Here is a 21430-nt window from a genome sequence, read left to right as displayed (position 1 = left end):
AAAGTTATACCTTTTTTTTGTCAAAAACAATTTCACTCAAATGATAATCATATATTTATACTTGATTTTAATGCTCACAAAGAAGGTATGTTTCCCCATTTCACCCATAATCATTCTTGTGAGCGAAAATGAGTGAAATAGAATGTTATTATATGATGATTATCAAAGTGAGATTTGTACTTGACATTGAAAGTGTGATTTTTTTAATATCTTTGATTAAATTGTTAGTATAAATTATTATTAATTTATTTGTATTTTTTTAAATTATGAAAATTCAATTTGTCAATAAAAAATGCTATTGAATATAAATAGATAATCAAATAGATTTTAGGTAAATCTAATAGTTTTTTTTACTGGTCAAAGCAAAGACCATTTTTTTCTCAAATTTATTAGTCAAAGCTAGAATTTGAATTATCTTATGTCAACCCATAGAAGGTAAAGTGGTTCACCAATACCAAGCGACAACCTCACAACATCACATCCTTCAATTTTTTTTAGTCATGAACAACACAATAATGATATGATGGTAATATTTCGACCATTTGGTATTTTATTTTTTAGTATAAAGTTTAAAATGTTTAATTAAAATAAAAATATTTTAGGTAGAACAGGAAAACATATATCTCATAGTCATACATCATGATTGTGGAAATTTGGCAAAAAAAAATAATTTGATGTATAAATTAGGAGCGTTTTAGTAAGACTCAATCGGTTATGACAAAAGAATATATACAAATGGCCTTTCTATACGATTTATTTAGCCTATTCTCATAAGAAAAATTACGAATTTAGTGAATTGGAAAAAAGTCCTCCGTTATAAGCGTCCAAGGCTACCTTCCTAGAGGTTCTACTTCAATTTGAATCATGTATTCTCACGTGTGTTTATGATTATCATAATATAAGCCAATAACGAGTTTATTATGCCTACATTAGTGTCATATGATTCCATGGAGGGATAAGTTTACAATATTCCTCTAACTTTTCCATAAGGACTCCCGAACAACCACTTCAATTGTGATTAATGTCGGTTGAATTTTAAATAACATCTTTATCCAAAACAGCAAAAACAAAGACAAACAGTACACAAAGGTCTCACTCTCATATCAATGTTGGAATTGGAAAAGCTGGACCGGGTTTGATCAACAAAAGTCAAAAATTGTTTCGGGTATAGTCAGGTATTTCACCGGATTTTGATCGGTTTTATGGGGTTTTTTCGGGTTTCAGGTAGGGTAGGGTTGGGTATTGGTGGAACCGGTTCCACCAATTTTGGGTAATTCCGGTATAGCTTTAGGGAGGAACCCAAAGCCCAGTCTGTACCTGCGGGTAGGATAGGGTAAAGTTCGATACCAGGTAGGAACTGCTGGGTCGGGTCCAAACATTTTATGTGCACCTCAAGTTAAATATTTTTAGTTTTTTACTAAATCATATATGGCATTCTCAAAAGAACAATCAAAGCGAAAACTTGCTAATCTGGAAAAAAAAACAACATAAAAACAACCCACATGAATGTTTTTTAATCCTTAAGATTATATCAATCAAAAACTTTAAAATACCAACAAAGTTCAAAACAAACACTGTATCATATCATCATAACATGTCCTATATATATCAAATCAAAAAACTGTTTTAACAAACATACTTCCATAACCGCCTCGATCATCGCCTCATGCCTGATAAAAAGAACAAAAACACAATTATAAAACTACAAGCAAAAGTAAAAGTAACTGAGCAAACAGGGAGTAACGATTTAAAACAGATAAAAGTTCGTAAAAAAGTGATAACTTACGTAGACTTTTGACCCGATTTCGTTGTGGTTAAGGTTGGTTGTTCATAAAATAGAAGCAAGTTGCATGTTTAAGGTTTATGTAGATCGGTTCACGGTTTGGTGGTTTTAAAAATAATATATACATTGGTGGTTTACCATTCAACCGAAGCTTTGAAAACTAGAACCGATGGTTTAACCTTTTTGTTTTTTTAACTTTCAGTTTTTGAATATGCATAATTGCATACTAACAAGTTGATAAAAGAAATATAAAAAAATCAGTTCAAACAACCTAACCACTAAAAAACCGGCAACCCAACCAGTTTGATGGTTTACTGTTCAACCGACGCTTTGGAAAATAGAACCGACAGTATAGCCTTTTTATTTATTTGACTTTCGTTTTTGGAATATGCATACTAACAATTTGATAAAAGAAATATAATAAATCAGTTTAAACCACCTAACCACTAAAAACCGCCAACCCACCCAACGCAACCCAAGCGGTGTGGTTTGGTTTGGCTCGGATTCTTTTGGTCATAACCAGACCTTTAAACCGACATATAATTAAGTGTAACTTGCCTTGTTAGCAATGTTGTTGGAGAGCCAGTCCAGCCCCTCGTAAAGTCCTTCCCCAGAGGTGGCACAGGTGCTCTGGATGTACCTGAAAAACAGTTTTTTCCGCTTTAATTTTCTGGTATGATAATTATAAACCAAATAATTATACTAAAAATTAAGTATTTAAAATTGAGAAGATGTATTAGGTAACAATTTTGACAATGTGTTATAGTAAAATTAACCGCAACATAATAAAAATATTTTAAATTTATAAATCAAATGCTCAAGGTTCATATAACGAGCTTATTAAAAAAAGAACATTTTTAATCTGACAACTGACAAGTTAACAATCACTAACAAATATTATTATATATATTATATAATATATATATATATAGTTGCAACAAATAATTAATCTTTTAAATAAGAAATTATCACACATGATCCGAGATGGTGCTTATAAAAAAAAGTCCGGAATAAGGCAACAACCGAGGTCCGAGCTTAAAAAGTAAAGCCTGAAATGGGCCAACTTCGAGCCGTTCTAAGTTAAACGACTTTAGCTCAAACTCAAGTGGACCCAGGCAAGTTTACAGAAAGTGGTCAAATGCTAAAACTTTTTTTAATAGTATCACAAAAGTAGAAGTTTAAACAATAAAACTTTTGAAAGAAAACAATGTAACAGAACTATGAAGAATTTACCAGTGGCGTTGACGGAGAGAGTGAAGGCCAAGCTTATCAGTGATTTCAGCAGCGTTCATTGCATTAGGCAAATCTTGTTTGTTAGCAAACACAAGAAGAACTGCATCCCTTAGCTCATCCTACAGAACAGAGTAATCCATTTACAAACCTTGTTACAGCCTTACAGATGCAATAACCAAATACAAAGAAAGAAACTCACATATACATCCAATTTTTTAGTGTATTTATATAGCTTTATCCATGTCAGAAAAGATTTTACCTCTATAGCAATAAAATTTCATGTATCCACTTTATATGCATGATTCGTAAAAAAATGTCTCGTTATAAACAAACCTGACCCACTTTGTACTTTCAGAAAAAATTCAAATACTCAAATTACACGACAAACAGTCGCGTGCCCAAAAAAGGACCATGTATTGTGCTTTCAAAAAGAATCTGTCAACTCAAAAAAAAATATATAGATGCGCGAACTTGTTCGAGCATTTCAGGGCCTTAGCGGTGAAAAAAGATTACAGCATCGTAGAAGTTTGTGTTTACTTCTTTTTTTCAAACTTACACTTTGCAAAAATAAAAGAATAGCTTTTATTAAACATTACCAGACCTTTTTTTATACAAAATGTTGACGATAGATAAAGATTACACCCTAAGCCTTTAAAAAATGTCCACCTTTCTACTTAGTTTGTTTTAAAACATGTCAACTAAATTGCATTGATTCTAGTATCAAAAGTTGTGTGTCCTTTAAAGGGTGAAAGTGGCAATGTGGCATTATGTTATCAGCCAATGCATTATTATTTATTAGCCATTCATTCATGAACAAATGGAGTAAAAATTGTCAAAGCATGGAATAGACCAATAACTAACATGCATTGCTGAATGTGTGAAAGCAAAGATAAATGCAATTAACATGTAAATTTACCTCATTCAACATCCTGTGCAACTCATCTCTTGCCTCGACAACTCTGTCTCTATCATTGCTATCAACCACAAAGATAAGACCCTGTGTGTTCTGGAAGTAGTGCCTCCATAGTGGACGGATCTGCGTTTAATACTCGGTTATAGTTTTAAATAGTTCATAATAAACTTCAATGGTTAAACAAAGCTTCATACTTTAAAAGGTCATGCGTAAATAGTTGTTAACACTATATGTTTTAGGTCCACGATTTTTTGAAATTTAATATTACTTTTACAGAGATCCAAAATAAACTCACATGGTTGACAAAAGATAATTATGTCACTCTTTATATTAGATAAAATTATTTGTAGTAACCTAATCAAAAAATTTATAAAAGCCGTCTAAATGTAGAGAGCAAAATCAAGAAACTATTCTACCTTGTCCTGACCCCCGACATCCCACACAGTGAAGCTGATGTTTTTGTACTCAACAGTCTCCACGTTAAATCCTGCATAGAAGATACCAGAATAAATTCTTAAAACCTCATATTGGTATTTGATACCTTAATGGTATTATACAAAACTATGGAATCACAAGTTAATAAATGTAATATTTTTGTGATTATTTGAATGGCAGAACTACCCGCAATCAAACAAAACATATGTCTAAAGATATACCTAATGCCACTTGGCTTCCATCCGTGGATGGATGTGAAGTAGCATTAGGCGTATTTTTATTCATATTTATCATTTCTCGAAATCAAAAACATACCCCTATATTTTCTGTTCTATTTATTTCAATGCCGTCCGGAACGCTACGTGAAGAGAATTATATTACTAAATAGAAATTGGTTATAAAAAGACGTACCAATAGTGGGGATGGTAGTCACAATCTCCCCGAGCTTGAGCTTGTACAAAATGGTGGTCTTACCAGCTGCATCGAGACCCACCATCAGTATGCGCATCTCTTTCTTGGCAAAAAGTCGGCTGAAGAGTTTGGTAAATGTAAGCCCCATCCTTGTTTTTCTGATGACGATCCCTGCAAAAGGTCAACTTTACTCTTTTAGTTACAATTTAAAAAACAGTAGTGTCTTAATGTCTGCAATTTATGGTAACGATAGAGTGTGATTAAACCTAATAAAGAAACATCACGACTGAAAATATGGTACCAAAGAATAATTACAAAAAACTTTTAGCGAATAACAGAAACCAAACACTGATGTAACAGAATGCGATTTTAAAAAAAAAACAAGGATCCAAAATAAGTTGCTGTGTCATCATACTAGACTCCAATAAACTGTTTTAGCTATGTAGAAAAGCACATCTGTAGCCTAGATATCAAATAATAAAATTACCAACACCCCAACAAATCATCATTAAAATTTAAAACAAGATAACAAAGAACTAACAAATATTAGTAGAACTACAATTATTTTTGACCAAAAAAAAAGTCTGCTAGTGGTAAAACAAAGACCATCCAGAACAGAAGTAGATCTTAAATCATCATCAAAAGCTTGAGTAAGATCCAATGAAATGACGCAAAATAACTAATATTATATAAAGCAACTAGATCCACACATAAAACCTATAGTTTTCAGAGATCTGCTAAACCAATCCGACAGATTCATAGTTCAACACACAATTAGTTTAAAAGAAAGCAAAACAGTCCACCTAGATGTGATAGAACACAGAGAACTACATAAACACAAACAAAACCAATGGTCTATAATTCTAGTTTCAACTCATTCATGTTTCAAAACACGGATTACAAACATTGATTATGTAAATACTAACATCACAATTTCATAACACGTAAATAGAACCCCTAACCCGCATAACAAAAATCACAATATCAAACGAAAATCATCAAAAACATATGAAATCAAATCAAATAACAGAATTTCACTGAAAAAAATCTCAAATGCATCAGATCAAAAAAACAGAGACATTATTATTTGAGAAAATGAAGTTGAATTGTAGTTATAAGCTTTCATTTATTGATCTATGATCTAGAACTCTATATTCATCGATTTCATTAATGTTAACATCTCCAATCTAAACGATTCACAGATCAGATCGCAAGATCTTCAAACAGACAACCGGAACTCATAACATGTTTATAAAAACACTAAATCGCATAACGAAACTCACAATTTAACATAAAAATCATCAAAACCTACGAATTCAAACTAAATAACACAATTTCACCAAACAAATTCTCAAATGCATCAGATCAACAAAACATAAACATATCATTAGATCAGTTAGCTCATAGCATAATCACCTATGATAAACAATTAGATCTGGGATTAACACAATAATGAAAATCACGAGTTCAAACAAAAATGATCAAAAACCTACAATATTCAACCTAAATAACACAATTTCACCGAGCAAATCCTCAAATGCATTAGATCAACATAACCTAAACATATTATTCCATCGATTAGCATATTCATTCGATTAGCACATAACATAATGACTGATTCATTTTATCCTACAAACAGTTAGATCTGAGATTAACACAATAATAACTGAAGATCCAAATCGAGATTCAAAATCAGAATAGAACACGTAAATAGAACCCCAACATAACATGCATAACGAAGCTCACAATTCCGAACAAAAACCTATAAATTAAACCTAAATAACACAAAATTTCACCTAACAAATCCTCAATTGCATCAGATCAACATAACCTAAAATATTATTATTCGATCGATTAGCACATAACGTAACTCGAACGTATCATTTCATCCAATAAACAATTAGATCTGAGATTAACACAATAAACGAAACTCATAATTTCAGCCTAAATCCGTCAAAAACCTATAAACTCAACCTAAATAACACAAAATTTCACCGAGCAAACATAACCTAACATAAATCGATCGATTAGCACATAACGTAACTAGAACGATTCAATTCATCCAATAAACAATTAGATCTAAGATTAACACAATAATGAAACTCACAATTTTTCAGTCAAAAACCTATAAACTCAACCTAAATAACACAAAATTTCACCGAGCAAACATAACCTAACATATTATCAATCGATCGATTAGCACATAACATAACTTGAACAATTCATTTCAACGTATACACAACTAGATCTGAGATTAATAACACAAGAATGAAACTCACAATTTCAACCAAAAACCGTTAAAAACCTATAAATTAAACCTAAACAGCACAAAATTTCACCTAACAAATTCTCAATTGCATCAGATCAACATAACCTAAACATATTATTAATCGATCAATTAGCTTAGCATACTAATCGATCAATAAGCAGATAACGTAACTTGAAGGATTCATTTCATCCTATAAACAATTAGATCTGAGATTAATAATACAATAATGAAACTCACGATTTCAGCCAAAATCCGTCAAAAACCTATAAATTCAACAGAATTTCACCATACAAAGTTTCAATTGCATTAGATCAACATAACCTCAAATATTATTATTCGATCAATTAGCAGATAAACAATTAGATCTGAGATTAACACGATATTAAATATAACGATTGAAATTTATCAATAATAATAATAATAATATTATTATTATTATTATTGGTTACCTGAGAGAGAAGAAGGTTGTTCTGGGAAAAAAAGGGATCGATCGATCTGAAAAATGAGTGTGGGAAATGATAATAACAAAGAGATTAATAGAGGTTGCGTGAATCGTCAACGGATGCTTATGTTTTAAATACCCAAATTACCCTTTAAATACCCAAATTACTTTTGGAAAAAGAATTACTATTCAACTAGTTTTTCTCGAGCGGTACTGGTACCGAATCTTGTGTTTCGGGATCAGTATGGTTTGGTATGTTATCGCCTATCGGTATATTCTGAATTTTTTGCTTTTGGTACCGGTATCAAGAATTTGGGAAAATATAGATCGGGAGTTTCGATACTGAGCTCATCCCTGATGAAAAGGTGGGCAGTGGCAAAACCTAGGCATACACGTCGAGGGGGCCAGACTCAATAGGTATAAAAAATTCATAGAAATTTCGGTCGGAAACAGGTGAAGCTACACCATGTATAAAAATTTCTGGCTGCAAAAAGATAAATTTACACTGCCGAGCGAAAAAACGGAGGTCGGGCTCAAAATTTCGGTCGTAAACGGGTAAATTTACACTACATGTAAAAATTTTCGGGCAAAAAATGATAAATATACACTACTGTCGAAGCACGAAATGAATCTTACCTGATCCATGACGATGTTTCCACGGATTTTCGAGATGAACGAACCACGTCTTGATCTTCTTCTTCAACGGCTGCGCCTGTGACCTGCAATGGTTTCGGGGGTGTGGAGGCGACTGCTAAGATATCCTGAGGATTTCTTGTTCACAGACACAAAAAAGTGGTGGTGGCTCTTATTGAGCATGACCCATGATAAGGAGGTGGAGACCTCCTTATATAGAGTCTCATGGCCACCATCATGGTACCCTAATGGGCCTAGCCCAGTTAGGGTTACCTCCACAAAACCCCCTCGGCCCAATAACATTGTATTAGTCCATGCGATAAAATAGGCCAAACATAATAGATTTAGGGTCGTAGAACCGGGTTTTAGTACCATACCCCTACAAGCCCCCCCAAGTCCAGTGTTGCTCCTGGGCGCGCAAGCGTCTAGGTGGAGCGCTGGACTTTATAAGGTGTGAGGCGGTTTTTTCCCCTTTTCTTTGGCCTTGTCTTTATTGTCTGAGTTTTGAGAGGCTTTCTTCATGATGGTGACATGTTGTAATAAAAGCCTGCGCGCGAGGCGACTTACGAGCTATAATAATAATGAAGCTCGCGCGTGAGGCGATTTACGAGCTATAATAATAATGGAGCTGGCGCGAGAAGCGACTTACGAGTTATAATAATAATGAAGCTGGCGCGAGAAGCGACTTACGAGCTAAAATAATAATAATGCCTGCGCGCGAGAGGCGTCTTACGAGCTGTAGCATAATAAAGCCTGCGCGTGAGGCGTCTTACGAGCTAAGAATAATAAAAGCCTGCGCGCGAGAGGCGTCTTATGAGCTTTGAGAATAATAATTGAGCTGGCGCGTGAGGCGACTTACGAGCTGTGAAAGTAATAAAGCTTGCGCGCGAGAGGCGTCTTATGAGCTTTGAAAATAATAATTGAGCTGGCGCGTGAGGCGACTTACGAGCTGTGAAAGTAATAAAGCTTGCGCGCGAGAGGCGTCTTATGAGCTATAAGAATAATAATTGAGCTGGCGCGTGAGGCGACTTACGAGCTGTGAAAGTAATAAAACTGGCGCGTGCGGCGACTTACGAGCCTATAGAATAATGAGAGCCTGCGCGCGAGGCGACTTACGAGCTGTAATAATAAAGAAGCTGGCGCGCGAGGCGACTTACGAGCTGTAATAATAAAGAAGCTGGCGCGCGAGGCGACTTACGAGCTTGTAGAATAATGAAGCTGGCGCGTGAGGCGGCTTACGAGTTTGTAGAATAATGAAGCTGGCGCGCAAGGCGACTTACGAGCTATAATAATAATAGAGCATGCGCGAGTAGCGACTTACGAGCTAAGAATAATAAAGCCTGCGCGCGAGAGGCGTCTTACGAGCTGAGAATAATAAAAGCCTGCGCGCGAGAGGCGTCTTACGAGCTTTGAGAATAATAATGCCTGCACGCGAGGCGTCTTATGAGCTGTGAATAATAAAGCCAGCGCGTGAGGCGACTTACGGGCTGTAAGAATAATAACAGCTTGCGCGCGAGGCGTCTTATGAGTTGTGAATAATAAAGCCAGCGCGTGAGGCGACTTACGGGCTGTAAGAATAATAACAGCTTGCGCGCGAGGCGTCTTATGAGCTGTGTGAATAATAAAGGCCTGCGCGTGAGGCGACTTACGGGCCGTAAGAATAATAACAGCTTGCGCGCGAGGCGTCTTATGAGTTGTGTGAATAATAAAAGCCAGCGCGTGAGGCGACTTACGGGCTGTAAGAATAATAACAGCTTGCGCGCGAGGCGTCTTATGAGCTGTGAATAATAAAGGCCTGCGCGTGAGGCGACTTACGGGCTGTAAGAATAACAGCTTGCGCGCGAGGCGTCTTATGAGCTGTGTGAATAATAAAAGCTTGCGCGTGAGGCGACTTACGGGCTGTAAGAATAATAACAGCTTGCGCGCGAGGCGTCTTATGAGCTGTGTGAATAATAAAGCCTGCGCGTGAGGCGACTTACGGGCTGTAAGAATAATAACAGCTTGCGCGCGAGGCGTCTTATGAGCTGTGAATAATAAAGAGCCTGCGCGTGAGGCGACTTACGGGCTGTAAGAATAATAACAGCTTACGCGCGAGGCGTCTTATGAGCTGTGTGAATAATAAAAGCCTGCGCGTGAGGCGACTTACGGGCTGTAAGAATAATAACAGCTTGCGCGCGAGGCGTCTTATGAGCTGTAATAATAGTGGAGCTTGCGCGTGAGGCGGCTTACGAGCTACTTTATGTCACGCGCCACGTGCAGATGTTGCATGCACGTGCGCGTAGACTTTGGTTTTGTGTTATGCGCCACGCGCAGATGTTGCGTGCGCGTGCGTGTAGACTGTGACATGTGCGAGCATGTGATGCGTAAGCATGTGATGCGTAGGCATGTGTAATATGCGTGAGCATATGTGATGCGTGAACATATGGTATGAGGATTCCCAACCCCTAAGTTTGGCGCGTAGCCATATGGGATATTATGGGGATTCCCAACCTTGAAGTTCGGCGCGTAGCCATATGGGATATTATGAGGATTCCCAACCTTGAAGTTTGGCGCGTAGCCATATGGGATATTATGAGGATTCCCATCCTTGGCGCGTAGCCATATGGGATATTATGAGGATTCCCAACCTTGAAGTTTGGCGCGTAGCCATATGGGATATTATGAGGATTCCCATCCTTGGCGCGTAGCCATATGGGATATTATGAGGATTCCCAACCTTGGCGCGTAGCCATATGGGATATTAGGATTCCCAACCTTGGCGCGTAGCCATATAGGATATTAGGAGGATTCCCAACCTTGCAGTTTGGCGCGTAGCCATATGGGATATTAGGAGGATTCCCAACCTTGCAGTTTGGCGCGTAGCCATATGGGATATTAGGAGGATTCCCAACCTTGAAGTTTGGCGCGTAGCCATATGGGATATTAGGAGGATTCCCAACCTTGCAGTTTGGCGCGTAGCCATATGGGATATTAGGAGGATTCCCAACCTTGAAGTTTGGCACGTAGCCATATGGGATATTAGGAGGATTCCCAACCTTGAAGTTTGGCGCGTAGCCATATGGGATATTAGGAGGATTCCCAACCTTGCAGTTTGGCGCGTAGCCATATGGGATATTAGGAGGATTCCCAACCTTGAAGTTTGGCGCGTAGCCATATGGGATATTAGGATTCCCAACCTTGAAGTTTGGCGCGTAGCCTGATGCGCGCATGCACGGCGATAGAGTGGTGACTCGCGAGTGCGCGTGCATGGCGGAGGTCTCTTGCGCAAAAACCCAGATGGTGGTTTCCGCGGCGGCACATGCACGGCTGCGGAGTGAGAACCCACGGGCGTGCGTACATGGCGGCGGAAGTCTGGTAATTTCCGGATCTGCAATTTAAGAGTCAGATCTGCAACTTTAGACCTAAAATCCAGGTCTGTAATCTAGACCTAGATCTGTAAATCAGATCTGGACAGATCTGAAGCCCGGAGCAGATTTAAAACCATCACAGATTCGGAGATCTGATCATTCCAATCACGGATTTTCCTTCTTGCCCAGATCTGGAAGCCTCTTTTTAGATCTATGGATCTTTTTGTGCTTTAAATAGAACAAGCTTTGAAGCCTTTTTCTGTAAACTTCCAGATCTGCGTTTTTCTTGGGAGAGATCTGACAGCCGAGATGAAGATCGAAGGGCAGTTCGTTGCCGTCCCACGGATGGCGCCAATGTCGAAGCACGAAATGAATCTTACCTGATCCATGACGATGTTTCCACGGATTTTCGAGATGAACGAACCACGTCTTGATCTTCTTCTTCAACGGCTGCGCCTGTGACCTGCAATGGTTTCGGGGGTGTGGAGGCGACTGCTAAGATATCCTGAGGATTTCTTGTTCACAGACACAAAAAAGTGGTGGTGGCTCTTATTGAGCATGACCCATGATAAGGAGGTGGAGACCTCCTTATATAGAGTCTCATGGCCACCATCATGGTACCCTAATGGGCCTAGCCCAGTTAGGGTTACCTCCACAAAACCCCCTCGGCCCAATAACATTGTATTAGTCCATGCGATAAAATAGGCCAAACATAATAGATTTAGGGTCGTAGAACCGGGTTTTAGTACCATACCCCTACAACTACATAGCAAAAAAACGGAGGGGGGAGGGGGTCAGGCTCTAATTTTTAGTCATAAACGGGTAAATTTACACTATGTATAGAAAATATCAGCCGAAAAAAAGATAATTTTGCACTACGAGCGAAAAAACGAAGGGGGCCGGGGCCACCCTTGGCCACGACTAAGCTACGCCCCTGCAGGTGGGAGATCGTGCGTTCGAGTCTCGGCTAGAGCGTTTTATTACAGGTTGAGTAAGAGGGTTTTCCCGGTTGTGGGTTTCCTCTAGGGTGGGTGGGTAAGTCACCACGTTTTGTTTTACGGGTGAAAGGGTGATCTCGAAGTCTGGGCCTTTGATGTTTCAAAAAAAAAATGATGCAAAGGTGAATATGTAGTAGGGTGTTTATATGTTCAGGTTTCTCGTTTAGTTTTGGTAAGTTTTCAGTTGAATTGAAAATGAACTCGATCGAATTTAAAATGGTCGTAATTAAAAAATGAATTTGTATTTGGTTAATTGGATAGCCTTCGGTTTAAAATAAAGAGAAAAAGTGAATTTTAACTAGATGTTTGTTTATCTGTTTAAGTATCAGATTCCTCAAGTCGGTGTGTTTTGGTTTTTAACGGTTTGGTTGTTAATGAGTTACACATATAGGAAAATTCATACATCTTCCTTGGTTTAACCGCATCAAATTTCTTAAAACCGAAAATCCAATAGCTAATGTTGTTCGATTGAAACTAAACCAAAAACAAATTCAGTTTATTTATAAACGGTTTAAGATTTGTTCAGTTCGAATGTTTGTAACCAAGTATTAAACACCTATACTATATGCTTATACGTTAAACATTGGTTTGTGGGTTTATCTGTTACTTGTGCATTTTTTTTTAACTTTGTGCATTAAATTATAAATATTGAAAATATTTTATGTATTTTTATCGTAAATTCATTATTTTCAACAAAAAATCAATCAATCATTCGAATTTTAGATTAAAGGAGTCATGCTCATTTCATAAATCCGACATGATTTTCAGTTTCAATCTACATATCCACAAACACAAATCATAAAGTACTCTGACAATTAAGATTTTTTGTAAATAGCAATGAAAATTATAATATAGCATACGTATCCACATTCTCGTAACAACGTATGCACGAAATTATAGATGTTATCTTAAGACAAATTTTCTATTAAAGTATTGAGAGCATATCTAACATAACGTAGTGAGTACTTATACATTTGATTACATAAAATAAGCAACAACATTACATCAAATACCCACCACTCAACCATTGTTTGGCTTTGGCTTGTTGCTTTAGCCTCCAAATGTTTGTGAGCCTCTATTTATTTCTTTAATTAATAATGTACTTTATTCTTTTTAATACTATAAGCAATAACAAATATATTTCTTTGTTCTTACTTTTCTTGTTTAATATAGACTTTTTTAGATTTTAATAATGTTAATACAATCAATTAACATACAAGTTTCAGTTAATATAGTATTTGTATTTTACAAAATACTTAAATATTAAAATGATCTATGTTAGAGGTGCACAAAATACCCGGTTCCGACCCCGACCTGAAAATTGTTCTTATTCGTACCCCACCTGCGGGTACAACCTGATATTGGTTTTCTCCCCAGGCCTGTACCTAGAACTGGACCCAACCTGGACCCGCCGGAACCGGTTTCACCTTTACTCTGTCAAAACCCTGCCCTACCCGAAACCCGAAAAAAACCCGGTTAAATACTCGACTATACCCGGAACTAGTTCCTACCTGACCCGATTTTGACTTTTGTTGAGCATACCCGAAACCGATTCCTACTTGGTTTGTGCAAATCTAGTCTATGTGGTTAGGCCCCGCCCAAGTAACAAGTTCGGGATCTCTATGGCTATGAATTTGTAGCTAGTTTGAGGTCTAAGACTAACTTCCGTTAAGTTTAGCAAGTAGAAGAAAAACATAGAGGGGCATGTTTAGCAAGTAAAAAACCCGGTTTTTAATACATTTAAAGCGCCTCACCCGATATCTCTAATCGATTCAAATCATCTAAAGAATTTCCACACGCGATCACTCCGTCCGCCCGTCCGTCACATCGATTAAAAAAACAAAAAAATGTGAAAAAGAGCCAAAAATATGCACAACCAACAACAATCTCTAAAGGATTCAAAATATCTCAAAGAAAAAAAAACAAAAAAATTTACAGAAGAAACAGTCCAAAAGCATACAAACCATAAGAAAAAGATTTGGGAATTTTAAAACAACATGAAAAGATGAAAGATGTCAACAACTAACAGCAATTGCCTCCAAAAGGGCTGCCATAAACTGCATTTGCGTTTCCTCGTCGATTCTCGAGAAAGGCGGGACATGTACGAAAAGCGATTTATGCCCGTTGTGCTCAGCAAACCGGAGAGAATGATAGTATACATAGTTGCAAACGAAACGCCCTGCGTCATCAGAGAGCGTTGCATCGCAGCCCTTGATCTTGTTTAAGAACTCCAGGATAGCATCAGCAAAAAAAGTCGTCTACAATGAAAAGAAAAGAAAAGGACGCAAAGAGTAAGAAACATAGGGGTGTAAACGAGTCCAGCCGAGCTTATACGAGCTCGAGCCAAAGCCGGGCTTATGGGGCTCGAGTAGGCCTGTAAACGAACCGGACGTTCGGTGAACTGTTCGTGAACCGTTCAGCGGGAAGTTCGTTTATGTTCATTTATTTAATAAACGAACGAACATAAACACATGTTCCGTTCGTTCATTAATGTTCATGAACGTTCGTTTATTTATGCTCGTTTATGCCTGTTTATTTATTTATGTTTGTTTTATGTATTAATGGAAAATAATTTAATATTATCTGGATGAGTCATCTACTTAAATGTTTTATATTTATTAATTGGTGTTCATTTAAGGGTTTTCATTTATGTTCGTTTATGTTTTTTTGTGTTCATTTACATTTGTTCATATATGTTCATTTATGTTCGTTTATCTTTCTTCAGTTATGTTCGTTTAGATTTTAAACAAACGAAAATAAACGAACACAAATGTTCATAATTTAAATAAACGAACATGAACATAAATATTTGTCCGATTAAGTGTTCGTGTTCGTTTATTTGATTCGTTTACAAGCCCTTGTTCGTGTTCATTCGATTCGTTTACAAGCTTTCATTATTCACATTGATGAATGCATTAGTCTCAATCTCTAGGGTCTACCGATTTTATTCACATTGATGAATGCATCGGTTGGTTTACAGCCCTAGGTTCGAGCCTAATTTGGAGCTCAAATAATAAACAGGCCCGGGACACGCTTAATATATCGAGGTTGACTAAGCTCGCGAGCCTATACGAACTTATTATTGCATAATTATAGCATTCTTAATTTTATTTATATGATAAAAATATAGCCATACAGGAAAATGGAAATATTACCATGTTCTGAAACAGAATGGGTTGGGCCATGACAAAGTGGGCGGGTTGGTCTCGGGTCAAATGAGTATGTGTTAAATATGTAATTGTTTAGTATGGGCTAAAATGGCTGGCCAGGTTGGGTTTATCCGGAAACTTATCATCCGTATTTTTTGTAATAACTTAAATTGATTAATGTTCTTGTTATAATTATCGAAACAAGTTTTTACAAATTTAAAATAAATAACTCAATTTTTTTTTATAAACTGACTCAAGAGTTGCTCGCATTAAACATACACATCAAATGACGCCCGCACCATGCGACCCATTTAGACACGTTTCCAGTTATGTTTTTATTAACTCTTTTTTAAGGTCAGAACGAGTAATTTGTTTTTTTTTTTATTAAAATGATTTTGGAGATTGTATGAATTCTCTATACACTTTTAAGCGACTTTCGTGCTGTTCAACCTCTTTAAGACTTGTTTCCTTTTTAGCTAAATATTTGTATTTTGACCGTGACTCTGTGAGAGAGAACATATAAACCCAAAGTGAATTGAGTGAATAGCAAATCGTAAAATTTCGAGTTTCAAATATCTATTAAAAATTGCAGCATTTTCTTTTTAGGAAACATTATATAAAGTTAATTCTTTTACCAGTCTTCTTGTCACTGTTTGGGTGATTACTGACCATACTTCTAGTGTTACTGTTAATAGTTTGATAACAAGATATTATTGAAGGCAGTAATTTTCATTCATATGATTTATGCGTCGATTTTGGGTTGTGTTTTATCACAAATATTCAATATTGCATAAAAATAATTTCCGTTGAAAGAGGGGCAAAAGCAGCCTAAAGTTTGTTTTTAACAAACACAACCTCCTAAAAAATATTTTCGTGTATCCTTCTAAAAGCTCAAAATGATATCATAAAAATTAAAATAGCATATGTGAAATTTTGTCCTTTAACTCTTTTAGGAGGATACATACGAAATTAATCCTATTTATTTCACAAAGCAATTATGTATGGGTCATGACTACATGTATGGCATAGACCGATAGGCGTATGATTATGTGGAATTAAAAAGCTATTTGCAAGAAACAGAATACAAATTACCTCTCTTATTCGAGTTAATTCTCCATCCTCCGGGACAATTGGCAACCGCTGTCATAGATAAGAATTTTTAAGCATTAATAATAGTCAAAACTTGATATTACGTAAATGTAACGGTAAAAATGGAATACCTTTGGTTGCCAACCAAGCTCATCCGGACAAGAAAAACTGGCTTCGTTTACTGCTTGTTTCTCAATGGCAAATTTTGATGCCCCGCCATTTAATCCCATGTGAAGCTGGAAAATGTATATATGTAAAGTAACCAAAAGAAAAAGACACATAACAAATATATATATATAAAAAAAGCGTCGCATAAAATGACTTGAGATTAATACTGAAACTTCAGTGATGAGAGAACAGTTACTATGTTCCCGAAATTGAATATAAATTTAATTGCACCATAATTGTAACTTTCCCCTTTTGCATTGCATGTAAGAACAGATGTTTTTTTTCCCGTTGTATATAATATGCTACCAATTGTGTACCCTTGTAAGCAACCGCTTATATAGCATGTCAAATGGTGATATGTCGTCTTTTTTTTATCACGTGACAGTGTGCCATGTCAACATTTTACGTGCTATAAAAGGTTGCATACACTTATATGAAACTGAAAGTATGTTATATGAGGAAACAATATTCTAATATAGAATGAGAAAAAATAACAAGTAAAATTCGTTTTGGTGTAATAAAGTAATGAACCCTATAAATTATAAGTACAGCCATGTGTGAAAGTGCAAAGAAGAATGCAGTTTGACTTGACTTCATATGTCAAACCAACCAATTTTCATATTCAAAATTAATTTAAAAAAATCCAAAAACTCAGAAAAAAAATGGCAGCTTGCATCACATATGTGAACACGGACTTTATAGTGTCCATGTTATAGCGTATCAAAAGGATCTCAATTTGAATGTAACAAGTAAGTTTGACCCTGCAAGTCAAGGCAGCGTCTTTTTGGGGAAGCATGAGTAGATACTACTTACACTTTCCCAAAACGACACCATCTTAACTAACAAACCAAACTTGCTTGTTAAACTTGAATTGAATTCTTTGAAAATTCACTTCAAGCATACTGTAGCAGGACGTGTTTATAAGCTCGTTTGAGAACCACAAAATCGAGCAAAAGAACACATCTAGGCCCTTGGATAAAAAAACAAAGGGCCAAAATTGAGTATATTCAAATGTGAATTAACGTTTTAGTTCACGGATGAAAAAAAACACGTGACACGTGTGACGTGTCATTATGCACACATGTAAGTAGATTCAATCTTGGCACTCAATGTTTTTTATCTACCGACCACACGTGTTGTTTTGTACTTTTTTCTCATTCTCAAATAAACTTTCACTTATGTAGCCTACTAAACAACATTCCGCCCAATGAATTAAATCATAGAAAAACGTCATAAATAACGATATTGAATTTAATATTAATCTCACCCATACAACTTCTTTGGAACCGGACTTGTTCTCACTTGAAACACTTGATTCTAAAAGCTTCTGAAGCGCAGGCAAAGCACCGTCACCTGCAGTTACGAGAACTGTACAGCTACCTAAAGTGACATTAGGAGGCAAACCTGTCTTTTCAACATAACTTCTTAAATTAGAAACTAACGTTTCAGTTGGGTTGGTAGCAAACACATTGAACTTTTTGAAGCCTGTAACGTGAATCACTACACTCTTTGGCCCTTCTGACCCCATTTCCTCCTTGATATTATAACTTAAATTAGATCCTGACCAATGACCACATAAATATATATGTTTAGTCACAATAATATTCTGTCAAACATGATTTAAAAAATGAGTTAATATAAATATAATAGAAAATCAGCATACGTTCTTCTTTTGCAAACAGTCAATTAACTGAAGTTCGACAAAATAGAATCTTTGAACTTGTTAACTTTATACAGACATGTGAAACTAAAGGTAACTGCAGGTTCGGTTATTTGCACAGTCAGCACATTGGTCACCGCCAAATATGCGTATTTTGCATACTATGATACTACATATGCTATTTTCTTGACCCTTAACACCTCTTAAAATCTAGCCATCCAATAAATAATATCCCATCAAACATGATTATAAACAGGGTCGTCAGGGTTAATACAGTAGAAAATCAACATACTTTCTTCTTTTGCAGACGGTCAATCAACTGAAATTTGACACATTAGTGATTAGACTCCTTAAACTTGTTAAATACATACAAACATGTGAAACTAATGATAAATGCAGGTCGTTTATTCGCACAGTCAGCACACATGTCACCACCACATATGCGTATTATGCTACATAGACTCTTTTCTTGACCCTAAGGCTGAGCGTAGCGGGGGCGATAACATGCCCAAAATTGGGCGATAAATGGAGTGCACACCACCCCCCAGGCGATAAGTGGGGCAACAAGGTTGGGGGGGGGGGGCGAGTGTTACCTTACTTGTTCATTTATTATTATTTTAATGGTATGTGTGTGTGATATATGTACATATATATATATAGGGCTACAACACCATTACACCCCTAAAACAAAAACACACTCTTTACTGACTGGGCGCCACATGGCACAGATAACATTTCTTAAAATCCAGTTATCTAATAAATTTCACGACCTCCATGTATTTTATAACACGTCAAAATTAGTTTTTTTTTTATTTTTAACGAAAAAACAGTTGCTACTAATGGAATGAAGTAAAAAATCAAATCAACAATTTTTACATCAAAATAGAAGGCAAACATGCCGCTAGTCCTTTGTAAATAGCAAAACTAAGCCTATACGAGTATAACATAATTAACATTACTATGCATAAGCCGTTGGACTAGTATCAAAAGCAAATTAGGTTAAAAAGAGTATTTTCAGAATGCGAAAGTATGCTGGTTTATTATGGTAATAATGATCTAACCTTTTTAAAACACTAGCCCTAAAAAGGAAAAAGTAACAACAATATCAAATTTCAATAAACCATATCCAAAATTCATTCAATTATTATTATTATTATTATTATTATTATTATTATTATTATTATTAAGTTCATCATATCCATAACTAATCACCGATCCAACACAATACACAATACAGATTCAATCAATTCATTCAATCAATTAACATGAACTCAAACGGTGGTTCAATTGCTGGTAATTCAACATATTAAACACTCGAAATCATTACGTTCAAATCAGTCAATTGAGTACAACGGATGATGATCGTATGTATACCTAATCGAATTAAAACGAAACATATATAATTATAATTAAGAGATGATTTTACCTGAATTATTAGTGACAATTCACAACACCTTTTGGCACCGAATACTCACACACATAGAGAGAGAAAGTGATTTGGTGGACTTTGTGAGGCGTTTTATAGGTACACAAGATGTTATAAACTTATAAATAATAATAATAATAATAATAATAATAATAATAATAATAAAAGCTTGTTATTAATTGTGATCATCCATGATATTATATTATTTTATACTTAGTTAATACTTAATATCACTTCCTCAATTATTTGCAACAAATTATTATTATGCTCCTATTTTTTTTTTTTTTAACGAGGTGAGCAATAACTGAATCGGAGACAAATGAAAGCGAATCGAAATTTAGGAAATCAGAATTTTGTTATCGGTTTATAGAGTGAATTGTAGTTTTCGTTCATGTGGTTTGTCAAAATCTGCAGTTTTAGTCTAATAGTTTCAAAATTGCAATTTTCGTCCATGTGGTTTCATTTCACTTGCAATTAAACCCGAATTCACTAATCTCATTAAACCTAGTCGTTAAACCCATCAGCGTGCCTTTCACGTGAGGGGCTTGTGAATTAGGAATGAGGTTTATTTATGGTTAAAAAGGACAAAATTGCCCCTTATGTGAGGGGCATGTTGATCGGTTTAACGGCCAGAAATAACGGGGTTAATGAATTGAGGTTTAATTGCAAGTGAAATTAAACCACATGGACGAAAATCGCAAATTTGAAACTATTGAACTAAAACTACAGATTTTGACAACCCATATGGACGAAAACCGCAGTTTACTCCGATTGATATTTGTGATGTTGTGTGTCCTCAGTCAACTGAAATTATCCGTACCACACCATTCGTATTTTCATGTACTTCTAGCTTCTATGCCTTATTCTCATGTATTTATTATACCACGTTTCATGTATTTTTAAGCAATATTATAAGCCCAAGTTTGGTTTTGGTTATTAAGAGAAACTAACATAATCGAAAAACTAACTGAAAGCCGAGCTGATTTCGATTATTGGTTTCAGTGGATGATTTTGGAAAGTTTGAATTTGGTTCTCGGTTACAGTGGAGTTGAATAGCCGAACCGGGTTTGGTTTTTGTTATTAACCGAATCGAAATACTAATCAAATCAACCAAACGGATTTCGTTGATCTTTGGTGGATGATTTTGGAATAATCAAATTTCAGGTTTTGGTTACGGAGGAGTTGGATAACCAAACCGATATATGTTTACACCTAGTTAATATTTTGATATTCGTTACCTTTTAACTTTTAATCTTATAGCTTTAGTTTAAGGAAGTGACTCATAATAAGGTCCAAAATATGATTAAAATGGTAAGATGTGACATGATCGAGATTGAAGTATATGGAGTAGGTTTAGTTTAGGGATCTGTCGAGCTATAATCCAAAGTATAATACAGGTCCGTTCACATTTGGTAATTTACAGGATTATGACAAGCTTAGCCCCCATGAGTGGAATAATGTCTTTTACATGTAT

General features: G+C 35.9%; 2 protein-coding genes across 3 annotated transcripts; both read right to left on the bottom strand.

Annotated features, from left to right (window-relative positions):
- Positions 1–1503: 1503 nt before the first annotated feature.
- Positions 1504–7562, bottom strand: LOC143615632 (ADP-ribosylation factor 2). Its single transcript, XM_077088714.1, has 7 exons — positions 7494–7562; positions 4776–4946; positions 4346–4416; positions 3933–4052; positions 3017–3135; positions 2342–2423; positions 1504–1670 (listed from the first exon to the last, which is right to left on the bottom strand). The coding sequence occupies exons 2-7, from the start codon at positions 4921–4923 to the stop codon at positions 1665–1667; spliced, it is 546 nt and encodes a 181-aa protein (XP_076944829.1). The 5' UTR covers positions 4924–4946; positions 7494–7562; the 3' UTR covers positions 1504–1664.
- Positions 7563–14337: 6775 nt separating this feature from the next.
- LOC143615635 (uncharacterized) lies at positions 14338–20042 on the bottom strand. 2 transcript variants are annotated; one of them, XM_077088717.1, is made up of 5 exons: positions 18534–18805; positions 18138–18430; positions 16834–16938; positions 16706–16753; positions 14338–14722 (listed from the first exon to the last, which is right to left on the bottom strand). In XM_077088717.1, exons 2-5 carry the CDS (start codon positions 18396–18398, stop codon positions 14480–14482), a joined length of 657 nt encoding a protein of 218 aa, XP_076944832.1. In that variant the 5' UTR covers positions 18399–18430; positions 18534–18805; the 3' UTR covers positions 14338–14479. The 2 variants fall into 2 exon arrangements, with proteins under 2 accessions (XP_076944832.1, XP_076944831.1); XM_077088716.1 differs by lacking the exon at positions 18534–18805 and adding an exon at positions 19957–20042 and having other exon boundaries at positions 14339–14722.
- Positions 20043–21430: the final 1388 nt, after the last annotated feature.

Source organism: Bidens hawaiensis, unplaced genomic scaffold (genome assembly GCF_021521415.1).
Source record: "Bidens hawaiensis isolate Kalapana, Puna unplaced genomic scaffold, B.hawaiensis_p1.1 tig00043649_1, whole genome shotgun sequence".
In the NCBI taxonomy this organism is placed as follows: Eukaryota; Viridiplantae; Streptophyta; class Magnoliopsida; order Asterales; family Asteraceae; genus Bidens; species Bidens hawaiensis.
This window is presented reverse-complemented; position numbering and strand designations above follow the sequence as displayed.

Coding starts and splice junctions, on each gene's coding strand:
- LOC143615632 (XM_077088714.1), bottom strand. CDS start 4,923: ATGGGGCTTACATTTACCAAACTCTTCAGCCGACTTTTTGCCAAGAAA. Junction 4,053..4,345: donor ATGTCGGGGGTCAGGACAAG/GTAGAATAGTTT, acceptor TATTAAACGCAG/ATCCGTCCACTATGGAGGCA. Junction 3,136..3,932: donor TGCACAGGATGTTGAATGAG/GTAAATTTACAT, acceptor TCTGTTCTGTAG/GATGAGCTAAGGGATGCAGT.
- LOC143615635 (XM_077088716.1), bottom strand. CDS start 18,398: ATGGGGTCAGAAGGGCCAAAGAGTGTAGTGATTCACGTTACAGGCTTC. Junction 16,939..18,137: donor GTTCCAAAGAAGTTGTATGG/GTGAGATTAATA, acceptor TACATTTTCCAG/CTTCACATGGGATTAAATGG. Junction 16,754..16,833: donor AGCTTGGTTGGCAACCAAAG/GTATTCCATTTT, acceptor TATCTATGACAG/CGGTTGCCAATTGTCCCGGA.